General features: G+C 41.0%; 1 protein-coding gene across 1 annotated transcript in view; it reads left to right on the forward strand.

The window, feature by feature from the left end:
* Positions 1-10,586, forward strand: part of LOC107090175 (mediator of DNA damage checkpoint protein 1-like) — a 24,567-nt gene extending 13,981 nt beyond the window's left edge. The window contains exons 3-8 of the mRNA XM_015383417.1: positions 4,708-4,748; positions 6,967-7,021; positions 7,638-7,773; positions 7,957-8,095; positions 8,172-9,367; positions 10,326-10,586. Of these exons, the coding sequence (XP_015238903.1) occupies positions 4,708-4,748; positions 6,967-7,021; positions 7,638-7,773; positions 7,957-8,095; positions 8,172-9,367; positions 10,326-10,586 (1,828 nt within the window). The remainder of the gene's footprint in view (positions 1-4,707; positions 4,749-6,966; positions 7,022-7,637; positions 7,774-7,956; positions 8,096-8,171; positions 9,368-10,325) is intronic.
* The last annotated feature ends 2,814 nt before the right edge of the window (positions 10,587-13,400 follow it).

Here is a 13,400-nt window from a genome sequence, read left to right on the forward strand (position 1 = left end):
GGGCGTGATCTACAGCTCTCACTGGAGCTGTTCGCTGCAGAGTGTGAAGCAGCCGGTATGAGGATCAAATCCAAATCCGAGACCATGGTCTTGAGCCGGAGTAGAGTGCCTTCTACCGGTTGGGGAGGATTTACTGCCCCTAGTGGAGGAGTTTAAGTATCTTGGGGTCTTGTTCACAAATGAGGGGAAGATGGGGCGGGAGATGGATAGGCGGATTAGTGCGGCGTCTGCTGTGTACCGGTCTGTTGTGGTGAAGAGAGAGCTGAGCCAAAAAGCAAAGCTCTCGATTTACCAGTCGATCTACGTTCCTACCCTCATCTATGGTCATGAGCTTTGGGTCATGACCGAAAGAATGAGATCCCGGATACAAGTGGCTGAAATTAGTTTTCTCCGTAGTGTGTCTGGGCTCTCCCTTAGAGATAGGATGGGGAGCTCAGTGCCGCTGCTCCTCCCAATCAAGAGGAGCCAGTTGAGGTGGCTCGGGCATCTGGTTAGGATGCCTTCTGGACGTCTCCCTGGTGAGGTGTTCCAGGCATGTCCAACCAGGAGGAGGCCCAGGATAAGAGCCAGGATATGGAGGGACTATGTTTCTCGGCTGGCCTGGGAGCACCTTTGGGATTCCTCAAGAGGAGCTGGCCCAAGTGACTGGGGAGAGGGAGGACTGGGCCTCCCTACTGAAGCTGTTACACCCACGACCCGACCCCGGATAAGCGGAAGAACATGGATGGATAGATTTGATAAGCAGACATCCGTCCATCTTCTCCCGTTTATTCCGTCAAGGTAGCAATGGGGCCAGTGCCTGTCTCTGTGACAGTCTATGGGTGAGAGGCGGCGTACACCCTGGATAGGTCGCCAGTCCATCGCAGGAAAATAAAGCTTTTCTACTTGAGGAGTTCAGGATAGAGAATGTTGACAGATGACAAAGATTTATATCTTAGATGCCAAATGTTTGCACATTTTCTTTTACAATTTTGCTATATTTGCTGCTTGAGTTGAGTTACTCTTTCAGCTAAAGGCATATTTTAGAGTCTCTATACTCTAAAATGCTAACAATGAATTGATTACAAAATTAGTTCATGATTATTTCAATAACTGATTAATAACTATGAATCTGATTAATTGTTTCAGCCTTAGTTTGAGAAACTAACCTGAGAAAGTAAACAGGCTGTGATTGAATACTTTTCAGTAGATTAGGCCAATCGTTTTAATTAAAATAATTCCAATTCCTTGTTTCAATTCCAGTTCCTATTGGTTCCAATTCCTTTAAGAAGAAGAATCCTAAAACTTTTACATGCTATAAATTAGCTTGCTACCCAGAGTTCTACCCAGATGAAATACTTCAAATATGAAAAGTAGTTCCTTGAACTACTAACTTTGTGTAAACACTAGAAATGATCACATGGTTGTTTTCAACATGTATCAAACCTATGAACTCGGTGAACATGGTGTTTTAGCAGAATTTACTTTTTGTAGAACATTTTGTCTTTGGTGCAAACACATTAGACCCTTGATTTTATTTCTAGAAGGTTCTTTAAAAAAAAGGCATTTCCTACTTTTGCTACTTAGGATGCATCTCTATTTCTGACTTTTAAGTCCTTATGTTTTTATTGATGACAGGTTTTCTTGGTTTCTCTCATGTATTTTCTTGCTTTAAATTTTTTTGCATTTATCTCGTCTAAACTTCTTGCTCTGATATTGATATGTAAAGCACTCTGAGCAACATCTGGATGGGTATATGTGCTGTATAAATAACTTGGATTTGATCTGCTGTAAGCTGTATTTTAATCAAGAGAACAAAGGTCTGGGCTAAATGTAATCCATATTTATATTTTTAACAATCAAAGCTATAAAAGTGCTAATTTGGATCAGATTCACAGAACTGACAGTTGATTTGTCCTCCTGCCTCTGTGTTTCTGGTTAACGTCGGCCTCTGCCCGAGCTGCTCTGCTGTCAGTCATCAACACTCACACCCAGGAATGATGTAATGGAGAAAGGGCTTTAAACCAATCTGCCAAATTCAACACAGAGAAACACAGTTTGCAACAGAATTTGACTCGGAAAACAAGAAGCTAATCCAAGATGTCTGAGCTTATGAGCTAAAGCTTCCTTCTGGGAAATTAACCATATTCTGTTTTTTTATTATTTTTTTATGTCACCTATTTAATTGATATGCTGTATAGATGTATTTATAAAAGGAAGATTCTTCAGGCATTGAAAGGATAAATGGATAATGTTTAAGTGACTGCACCCTGATTGTAGTCGGGCTCCTTTTCTTTAACCCTAGAAATGTTCACAGATAAAACATCCTGTAAGGATAACTCTAAAGAAAAAAACAAGCAAACTAGACTTTAACACTTAACTCTTAATCAGAGCAATCGTCACGCTAGACTTTTACCAGATAACGAGGGCAAAGAATAAAGAAGAGCCTTAAATGATGGTTGAATTAGTTTTTATAACCTACGTGCGGCCGTCTAATCAGCCGGAGCAGCTATCAGCCTGTGGAGCAATTACTGTTATTGTTTCTGTGTTTTTCCACTCTAGTTTTCTATTTCTATGGCTCTAACTGTATCTTCATCTAACACTGAGTGGTAACACAAATGTTTACTCCTCCACACACACTGCTTAGAATATGGTTAAAAAAAAAAAAAAAACGTATGCGTGCTTATTTGGAATTATTTGAGGAATATAATTGAGGAAATTATTTCTATAAATCTGAACACAATGAGGCTTGTTTTGTTTCTTTGTTTTTGTTATTTTAATCACAAAGTAAACCTCTTTACTAGGAAGAAGTTAAATTAAAAGGTCTAACCCTTTAAAGCCAATTGTATCATATTTGATACATGGGTTTTTGACACCTCTACATCATCAGTGTGATATTTTTATTCTTGAAAATCCTCACTTGAACAATAAGTCGCATGTAGGGAACAGAAAACGTTTAAAAGATGATAGAGAGATGTATGTATCAAATTTGATGCAAATAAATTATCTTATTTAAGTTATACAAACCTTTTTTGATGTAATTGGTCAAAAAGTTCAATGACAACTCTAATAAAGTGTCAATTATGTAATGGTCCAGGCTTTATAGGCTTAAATTAAACGCTGTCAAATGGAACAGATTTAGAGATGATTTCCTTTAAAGCCCGGCAGCTTTGGTTCTGTTTCTGAGTGTCATCGGAACCTGGGACTCCTTAGTTTCCTTCGAACCAAAAACATCAGATTAAAGTTTTAGCGACACGTCAAAGAACGCATGTTTTATCTCAATGATCAGAGGAAGTTTAAAACATCACTGTTTAACTTTTGAACATAGTATTGTGGAAGCTCATTGGTAGAATTAGAAATAAGAACACTTGAAAACGATTCACAATATTTTATCCTCAGGAGGGGGGAGGCATTTATTGACAGTTCAAATTCCTACGTTGTCTTACACACTTCATAAATCCAGCGCTGCATCCTCAGACATCTCAGTTTTTAGTAACTGCCTCATTTAGTTAAAAAATGTTCTTGTCAATATTTAGCACTTGGTGTGTATCGGTGCTCTTTGCGGGCTGCTCTTTTCTAAAACTGTCCTCATTAAGCGAGTTTTGGATTCTTCTCTTAATTGCCCCATTTACACTACCCTTGAAAAACCGTGCCGAGACCGGTCCAAGCTTAGTAACTGAGATAACTTATTGTGTGTAAATGGAAAGCAAACTGAACTGAACCGAGCTAGACACAACCGAACCGCGCTAACTGCAGACCAGTTCCAGAGGTGGGCTCGGCTCGGTTCTCTGATAACAAGAGCGCATGAGCAGAACGCGTCATCTCCGTCTGGCCGCACATCCCGATTCACACTCCATTCCAGTAGTTGGCGGTAATGCCCCTCCGGAAGTTGCTTGCCAACCAACACAAAACAGAAGAAGAAGAACGACTATAAACAACAATTGAAATCTTCTCCAAGCAACATTTTAAATAATAACACCGAAGTACAGCAATAATAATCAAGCATAACTTTCTGAAAGTGATGGGCGCCGCCATTTTGATTTGCTTGATTCCCTCCTTTTTCGCCTTCTTCTTCTTGTGTTTTATGGACGTTGGCAAACAACTTTTGGTGCATTACCGCCACCAACTGCTTGATTTCCTCCTTCAATACTGGCAGTAATACCGCAGATCGTCACTAGCTCGGCCTGGTTAACTGATCAGAGCTCGGTCTCGGTTTTTCAAGGGTAGTGTGAATGGGGTAAATGAGTCATGTGACCCAGAGCTGTGCTTTATGGCAGCCTGAGCTCCCCTTTAACATTAGAGCTAAGCTAAAAGTTGTTGTTAGGCAACAAACCAGATGAAGGGTGACACTAACCCGACCAAACATGCTTTTGATTTTGGGGAAAAAATATTTTCCTTTTTTTAAAATTCTTTTTATAGTTACGTTCAGTATTTGTTGTTATATTGCATTACTACTTCATTATTAATTGTTTAATATCAACTTGTTGAAATTGTATTCGAGAATTAAGGTAGACCCAGACATGATTTTTGTAAAAAAAAAATAAATAAATAAATAAAAAAAAATACAAGATTATTACTATTATTTTTTTTAATTCATAAAATAACAATACTGTTAAATTTTATACCAGTATAATTTGCTGCTGAAAAGCATGGAAAGTGATTTAAAAGCTGAAAGAGAGAAAATGGTAATTGCAGAGGTGAAATAATGATGTTCTTCTCTCTGTGCAGCCAGGGTCCTCTCTCCTCCATCAGAGCCGTCATCAAGAGAAGTAAGTAAAATGTTTTTTTCATGATCTATAAAGAGTAGAGATTATAATAAATTGTGACTACAAGCATCAGTACAAATTCAAGTTTGACTTGGATTAAAAGCACTGATTTGTTCTTGGTTTTTGGGATGATACAGATTTCTAGTTTCAGTCCATAATTTAGAGGCTGAATGACTTGCAGAATTCTCCTTTTTAGGCATCAAATCTGAGCTTTTTAAAACTCATGAATTTATCTAAGCCCTCATATATTGTTCTGTTAAACCTAGGGATGGGAATCGAAAACCGGTTCCGTCTGTTCCAATGCCACAGCACCGTTTAGCAGCTCGCTTAATGATTCTCTTAAAGGTCGCAGGCAGCACCAGAGCCTAGCGCTCTGGGCAGCGCGATTTATGTCACATATTTTATGCAAGTTACATACACAGCATTCAGTAAGCAAGTACGACGTGACCAGGTAGTCTAGAACAGCAAAACAGAAGCGGTCAAAGTGATCGACAGTCTGGCTTCATTTTAAGGAAGAGAAATGTGGCAACAAGGCGCTTTGCAATCATTGCAAAGTGGCAATTACATCCGTGGGACGAAATACATGCAAAAACACCTGGCATAAATTTAACGAATGTCAGTGTTAAAATGTATGCCATCCGTTAAAATGTCATACATTTTAACAAATGGCGTGTTTTTGATGCTTCCGGACAGAAGCTAAAGTTACGACCAGCATGGAAGGCAACTCTTGTGCAAGTAGTTCGTTTTATATCACTGGCTGTGCTTAATGAGGTTCATAGTAAGTCATATGCCATTTCTGGAAATAAACCAATTTCCTACGTCTCTTTGGGGTTGTTAAACATGCTACGAAGTTGCTCTGCAGTTCAAAGAGCGAGAGAAAGGTGAGGCTCGTTCATTTAAATCAAGGGGAGATTAGTTTATTTCCTGAAATTGTACAGTAATGCTTTTTCATTAAACGGATGCCTTCTCCATTAAATATAGATGACTGTGACGAGACGGGTAGCCTGGCTGGCTCAGAGGCTGGCAGCTGCCGGTCACTGCCTTCTGTTTTCACTGAGGCAGGCAGAAATAGAATGTCTCAGGCGAAGGTAGACAAATGTCACCACGCACTTATCAAGTTATTGTCCAGAGAATTGATAAGGAATCGAATAGTTTCACAGAATCGATAAGGGAATTGAAATCGTGAAAATCTTATTAATTCCCAACCCTAGTTGTATTTTTTCTGGTGCATTTCCTAAAGGAGGAGTTTTGATCAGAGCTGATTTTGGGGCAGTTTACCGATGCATCATTACCTGCTGTTAATTAACACCTTAGAAACTAAGTTAAGCTGCTGTTAAAACTCTACAGCAAAGATTTAAAACTAAAACTAACATTCTGTTTAAACTGAGCTCAGGTTTGTTTAAATATATTCTAACTAAGTCTGGAAGTTTTTACCCAATTTTAACCCTTTTTTTGTAATAAAAGCTGGTTTTACCTAATTTTGATTTGTCCCGCTCTAAAATATAAACCCTTTCTACATTTGGTTTACCTTTAGATTCCCATTGTGCGGCTCTGAAAGATGGTTTTTAATATCTTAGATGCTCCACATGTTTCCTTCTGCAAAGTTAAAGCTGTTATTTGGAGTTTCAGGTCAAAGTTTAAAAACTTGATCTTTTCCACAATGCCAGACATCTGCCTTTATGTTCTGTTACTGTAGCAGAGTCTAAAAAGCAGCTGTTTGAATCCGATTTATTAGCAGAGAGCTAATAGAAGAAGATAAGACTCCATTATGTTAAATCATCTCAAACTTCAAGTAAACGATTTAAACGCATAAAGTTTGTCTCCAAAGGTTTCTGGCAAAGCTTCACCTCCTATCTGGATGGAGACAAACAAAGATCTTCAGTAGCTTTGGAAAAAAAAGAAGAAAAAATGTATTAGCAGACCTACTTAGAGTATGAACCAGTTTAAAACATCTAAACAAACCCTGGTTCGGTTTATTTAGATCTGATTTAGATTTTAAAGCATTTCTTTGCTATTTTAAAGTTTTGCATGATGTTAAACTGATATTGGTCCTTCTTTGAAGCATTCTACTGGTTTTTACCATCATATTATGCAGATTAATCTACTGATAACCCAAAAATGATTTCATCATTCAGAAATCCAGAAGGCAATTATGTCTGTGTTTAATCTGTTGATCTAATCTAATTGGTACTTTTTGTTTTTTTACCATCTTTCCCATCAGCATCAAGGTCCACCTCTGTCTTAGAGACGCCCAGAGACAGAGAAAGAGACAGGAGGTAAAACCATCAATGATTAATTATAGCTCAGCTAAAGGAAATGCGTTGAAGCTGATGTGCAGCAGCATTTAAAACTCAAACGTTTATCAATCATTAATTATTCTTTCTTGTTTTAGATGTTGAGTTTATCTGTAACTGTCCCCATTTTCACTCATTCAACTACTTCTATAAGCAGCTTTTGAATTTAGGATTAATTCAGCTGCTTCATCTAGAACCTCCTTTTAGGATTTCATTGAGCCTGAAAAGAAATTACATTTGAGGTGCAGAAGTTTTTCAGTTTTAGGGAAGTTTATAGGGAACAAATTCTGATGATAGCATTTTAGAATCATCAAACAAGAACAGAACAGGTTTTTTATTAACTTTGTTTTAAGCAGAACCTGAAATGATGAATTGTTTAATTTCTTTATGCATACATTTGTAAAAAAAAAAAAAAAAAAAAAAGTAAATTTTTGTTTTTATATTTTAAATCTTAAAACAACAGAGAGAAAATGTTACCGTCTGAGGCATTTATTCTTAATTGATCTGATTCCTTAATGCTTTAGTTTGATTAGTTTACAAACTAACGCTTTGATTTGAACATCTTCGATATGACTTCCTGTTGCTTGTTGGTTGCTAGGCGACCAGAGATCACCATCTTGGCTGCGGAGCCACTTCCCTCTACATCCTGGTTCTCAGGAGCTGTTGGAGGAATCCCTCCTCCTCCTCCTCCACCGGCGCAGATCTGGGGACCCACTATCGCTCCGGTTCTTCAGGTCAGACTCCTTTGATTGGACACGAAAACCTTCACCTCCAATCAAGATGAAACCATCTAACTGTGACCTGCTAGTGAATTTAAACTCTATCAGTTCTGTGTTCCACCTGCTTGGAAAACCTCATCTTAAAGTTTCCTTTTGCTCGTTTCTTACCGTCGTTTCCTTCCTTCCTTCCTTCCTTAGCCTCCTCCTTCCTACGAGGAGGTGATAAGAGAGAAAACACAGGAGCAGGTTCTCCTTCCTCCTGCCTCCAACTCACCGCCTGTTTCTAGAACGACCATCGCCACACAGACCGATCCAGGACCTGCTCCCAATCCTCGCGGTAAACTAGAAAGCTGATTGTCGCTCTTATAGGTTTGTTTTTGTGTAATAAAAGCGAAATCTGTTCCTGCTCGTAGAAAGAAGATCAGGGAGACCGCCCCGCCCTCCTCCCCCCTGCACCATCAGATCATCGGATACAGATGACCTCAACATCACCTCCAGCCAATCAGCTGTTAGCTCCTCTGAGACAAACAGCGTCACCTCAAACACACATCCTCTGCCTGTAACACACTCCTCCACACACACACAATGCTCCACCTCCCTCAGTGAGCAGCAGTTATCTTCACTACTGACCTGTGGGAGTCAAACCCACCAGTGGGACCAGAGTTTACCTGCTGAGGAACTGGCTCCTCCTCCTGACGCGTCCACACATGTCCCATTGGAGCGCCCCAGGCCACGTCCTCGTACTAGGCTAGGTCGCCAGCCGGCCAACGAGGTTAAAGTCCAGACTTTGGTTAAACTGCGTGAGGACGGTTTGGCCACCTTAGCGGCCCGGGCAGCCGGCGGACGCACAAACCCAGAGGGGAACCAGGGGCCGTATCTGCAGGAGCTGCTGGAGGCGTTCAGCTCAGACGACTGGGGATTCCCTGACCCCCACAGCGAGGACAGCCAATCAGAGAGCGGGGAGGAGGACGGCGAGGACATGGCGACTCTGAGAGCGAGGATTCAGGCGTTCGAGCAGCAAGTGGCCGATGGGGGCTGTGGAGACACTGCAGGTGTCCATACGGTGACTACTGAGGGTTCAGTCGCTACAAGACCCGAGCCTCGCCCACGGCCTCGTCTCCTGGGGCAACAGGCCAAATCAATCCCACCTGCCATCGCTCCAAAACCCAAAAACCTTCCAGCTGCTCCCAAACCCTCCAGCAGGGCATTCTGGGAAGATGGAGGAGCTGCAGGGGAATCAGGAAAGCCAGGAACACCTGAAGTCTGCCCTGTGGAATCTCACCCTGAAACCCAAACTACTGCAGAACCGTCATCAACCAGAACCACACAGTCTGACCTGGGATCAGAACTAAAGCCCTCCATCACAGCCAAACCACAGAATGTTACAGACCCTCTCCCATCAGGGACGCCTGTCCCCGCCCCACGGCCACCTCCGCCCAAACTAACGCACACCATCAGCGCCGGTTCCTCCCCACCGAATCCCAGGGCGCCACGCAGGCCCCCGGTGGCCCCCAGAGCCAGCCTGGGAGCCTCACAGCAGGAAAAGAGCTCTGAAGAGGTCGGAGGTGAAGCTGTGACCCAAACAGGTAACATTTTACACTTACCGACTGTTTTTAGGCATCTGCTTAATCTTTATCTGCAGTTTTTCATCATAGATTAATCTTTACCTTCCAAGAACATTTTGTTTTGCGTTCTGAAGACGATTTTAAGTTGTTTAGACTTCCAATAAAGTCAGATTAAAATTAAAACAATCAAATTATTTTTTGATTAAAAACATTATAAAAATAAACTCAAAAAACCCTCCGGTTATAACTTTAAAGCAACAAGTCTGCTTCTCCTGTCGGTATCTTGAGTCTTTTGATGCTGCTTGAGTTCGCTCACTCTCCATATTTACGTTGTCGTCACGGTTCATTCAAATTGAACACGAATGCGGCCTCAGAATCAGGTGATTTCCATGTCCTACATAGGAAAAGGCGTGTTCGCATCTTTGGTTACCTTGGCGACGCTTCGGTTACCATTGCAGCGCTCCAAGGCAGCGGCCAAGAGCAGCTCCTCTCGACAATTTCACAAAATATGCTGCTTAAAACGATACAAACTAAACATAAAAACCCGCGTCTATTATCGCCAACGCCTGCTGGAGCTACGGTACCAAAATGTTTCAAATACTGACATTTTTGACGATTTAAAAAGCTGTGACGTGCTACGGACGGATGTCAGGAGGACAACAGCGGAAAATAACGGACGGAGGAAGAGATGCGCGAGAGAGGGGAAAGCGGGGCTGTGGAGGGGAGCTAACTGCAAAGCTAAAGAGAAATTCCCCACAGACCGCCGCTTCCATCAATCCTGCCCTCCAACATCAGCTCGCTGGAAAACAAAATGGATAATCTTCGACTCGAACTCTCTTCAAAAAAGGAGATATGTAACTGCTGCGCCATCATTCTGACTTGGTCTTGGCTGCGTCCAGCAGTACCGGACGGTGTTGTTGGGCTGGGGGAGCTGATGCCGTACCGCACCGATAGAAACAAAGAGGTCTGCAGGAATGGAGGCTCCTCTGAGACTGTTCCCAGGCAGTCTTCGGCATCCAGAAAGAAGCACAGCCCTCTGCAGGTGAAAATGTGGAAAGCACTCTAGATGCTTCCCTGCCAAATGCTGAAACATCCCCAGCCGGCTCCTCCCGCCCCCCTCCGGCTTCCACACCTTCTCCAGCGTCGTCTGTCGTTGCTAAACCTGCCGAATGGCACCACTGCTGCTTCAACCACGTCTGCCTATTCAACCCAGGGGGCGACCACCCTCACAGCTTCATCATCATCGTCCTCTTCCTCCCCTGAGCCAGGAGAAGCGAGTGCTTCAGGAGCTGGAGGAGGTAGTAGCAGCTCAACAACAACTGATGCTTACCTTATCAAAGCTGCACTTAAAAAATTTTATTGTCTAGAGAGCTGTTCTAAACGAATTTTTGTTTTGTAATAGAAAATAGCAATATAAATCTAATTCTTTTGACTAAGGGATCAAAGATGCAAAGGACACATTTTGTGCGATCCAAATTCTGCGTATCATGCGAATGGTTATGCTGATTTAACTCTCAAATTTGGAGCTTTGATGCACACACACTTGTTAAGATCCCTGTTTCTGTTAGCAGATATTTGCAAAGGACTCTGGTTATTTCCCAAATATTTGCAAGAGGGAAATGTCCCGCTTCCTGTTTACGCTGCCTAACAACCAGATAGGCTAGAAGAGCAGCAGCTGCTGATAAAGAAGTGAAGTTTTTGACTGGGCTGCACCTTCAGAAGCAGTCGTTATGATGATCTCTGTTTAACTCTGAAGTAGAATGATATTTGATGCTTTTCCTCAACTGTGGAAGCTAAAAATATAAAAGGATCAAATTATAATGAAGGAAAGACTTGAATGATAAATCTGGAATCAACAGCTTAGGTCTAGTTTTCATCCTAAACTAGATATTTAATCAGATTTGAGCACAACAGAAGCCTTTTGTGAAAACATTTGTTTTTTTATTCCTTTTTTATTTTCAGTCTTGATTTTTAACTCCCATCTCCTCTTCTGTGTCGTGCTGTGATTTTGTTTATGTAGCCTTAATATTTTTTAGTGTCTGTCTTCAATCACTTCAGAAAAAATCTACCTACAGGTATAAATAAACAATCCTTGGAAACTGAACAAGTATCAAAAATAATTTCAATAATCACTTAAAACTTGACTTAAAAGTGTCAGCTACTGGTTCCATGGTAGCAACAGTATACTGATGCTCATAGACACAAACAGATTAACAGGTGAGCAGTCAGCACTTTACTCTGATCAGGTGTAAATATGGCCACAAACAGGTGGAGTCATCATGGCATCTGTCACTGTCATGGTTACATAATAGAGCAAGTAAACAGCCAGAGCATCTTTGTTTGAATGAAATATCCTAATGAATAGAAACACATCAGCTTCTCAGTGAGGAATCCAAAAACTGAATGTTTAGATTTCTTTTTTTTTTTTGTAGATTTTCTGTTATTTTTGACTCATTTTAATTTATAATTTCCAGTGTTTTATTTTATTTTTTACACTGTCACAAGTACAGAGCAATGAAATGAACTTTATGCATTTAACCCATCCCCTTGAGGATGCAGTGGGCTGCCATTGTGCCAGGGAGCAGTGTGGGGTTAAGAATTGTAGTGGGGAAAAAAAAGTATTCAGCTGCTCACACCAGTTAAATAAACAGAGATCGACGGATTTCACTCAATCAGCACATTTATTCATATCTTATATTTGCAAAGAGAGAACAGTTTATCATACGGCCCTTATGGCACAGTATTCAGCCCTGTTCTGCCTGAGCAGCGTTCGTTCCCCTTTACTTACAACAATAGAAAGTAGTCAGAGTCAAAACAAATTACAGACACTTTGGTTAAACAGTAAAATGTTATGAATAAACCTTAAGAAAGAATCTGGCTTGTTTTGAGAAGAAGCTTTGCTTGTCTACAAACATCCTCGCACAAGGAGAACTGTGTGGCCTTGCAGGTGAAACGGATTTAGTTAAAACTTTTATAGTGAGTAAATGGGATGAATTAATATATGAAATAAGAGAAATCTAAATTTTCCGACAACAGGATCTTTGCTCATGTACCCAGTGGAGCTTGAACTCAGAACCTCTGGATTCCAAGCTCAATGCCCTAAACACTAGTCCACCACTCCCCTACCTCTGCATTTAACCCACCTGCTTGGGGAGGAGTCGGCTGCCATTGTGGGGCACCGGGGGTTACGTGGTCTTGCTCAGAGACCCAGAGTGGCAGTCTGTGGGAGTGGGTTTCAAACTCCCAACCTCAGGATTCCAAGCTCTAACCACTAAGCCACCACTCCCCCTGATAAAGCTTATTAAAAAAACCACAGCAGCAATAAAGTTCTCATCACACACCAAGCTAATAAGATGGTTTAAAAACAAAGCAATTAAAACAATAAAAAAAGTTAAAAAAATGACTGATTATTTATTATTTTTAACCAACTTTCATAAAATTGTTAAATGTATTCATGTTGTATGGAGGAATGACTGGATGTGCCCACCCTTAACCTGCAGGAAACAGTTTATTTCTGACTCTGTTTTTTCACAATGTTGTTTTTTTTCCTGTTTTTGGTCCAAACAAGGAAAAACTTCCCTGAAGAACGGATAATAGAAGGTTCATTCAGGAGGAGTATTTGCATGGCTGAATGCAGCCAACTGAACCTGTGTGGATAAACAGAGGTTGATGTATCAAATAGATGTTATACAGAAAGCAACCTAACTCATTTTAGTTTAAAAAAAAAAAACATGCAGATGGAAAACTTTTCTTAGGTCCTCCTTTCTTTCATCATCACTGCAAATCTTTTAGCAATCGTGAGTGCTCTTTCTTTTTCTGTTGCACAACAGAAGTTGGCTGCATGACATAACCAGTCTGCATATGCTCAGCTTTTAAATATTAGTTCAGATATCCTCGTTTACAACGTGTCATAATTCGACTTGCTGTTGTAGCAGCACATGTAGATCAGGTTCTTCTCTGCAGACAGCAAAGCGTTTTATCTCATGCATGTCTGTAACATGATGCTATGGTGCACATATAACAGAGCAGGGATGAAAGGAAAGCAAACTGCTGCTGCCGCCCATCGGCCGGTAGAGA

This window comes from Cyprinodon variegatus, unplaced genomic scaffold (assembly GCF_000732505.1).
Source record: "Cyprinodon variegatus isolate N-32 unplaced genomic scaffold, C_variegatus-1.0 Scaffold284, whole genome shotgun sequence".
Classification (NCBI taxonomy): Eukaryota; Metazoa; Chordata; class Actinopteri; order Cyprinodontiformes; family Cyprinodontidae; genus Cyprinodon; species Cyprinodon variegatus.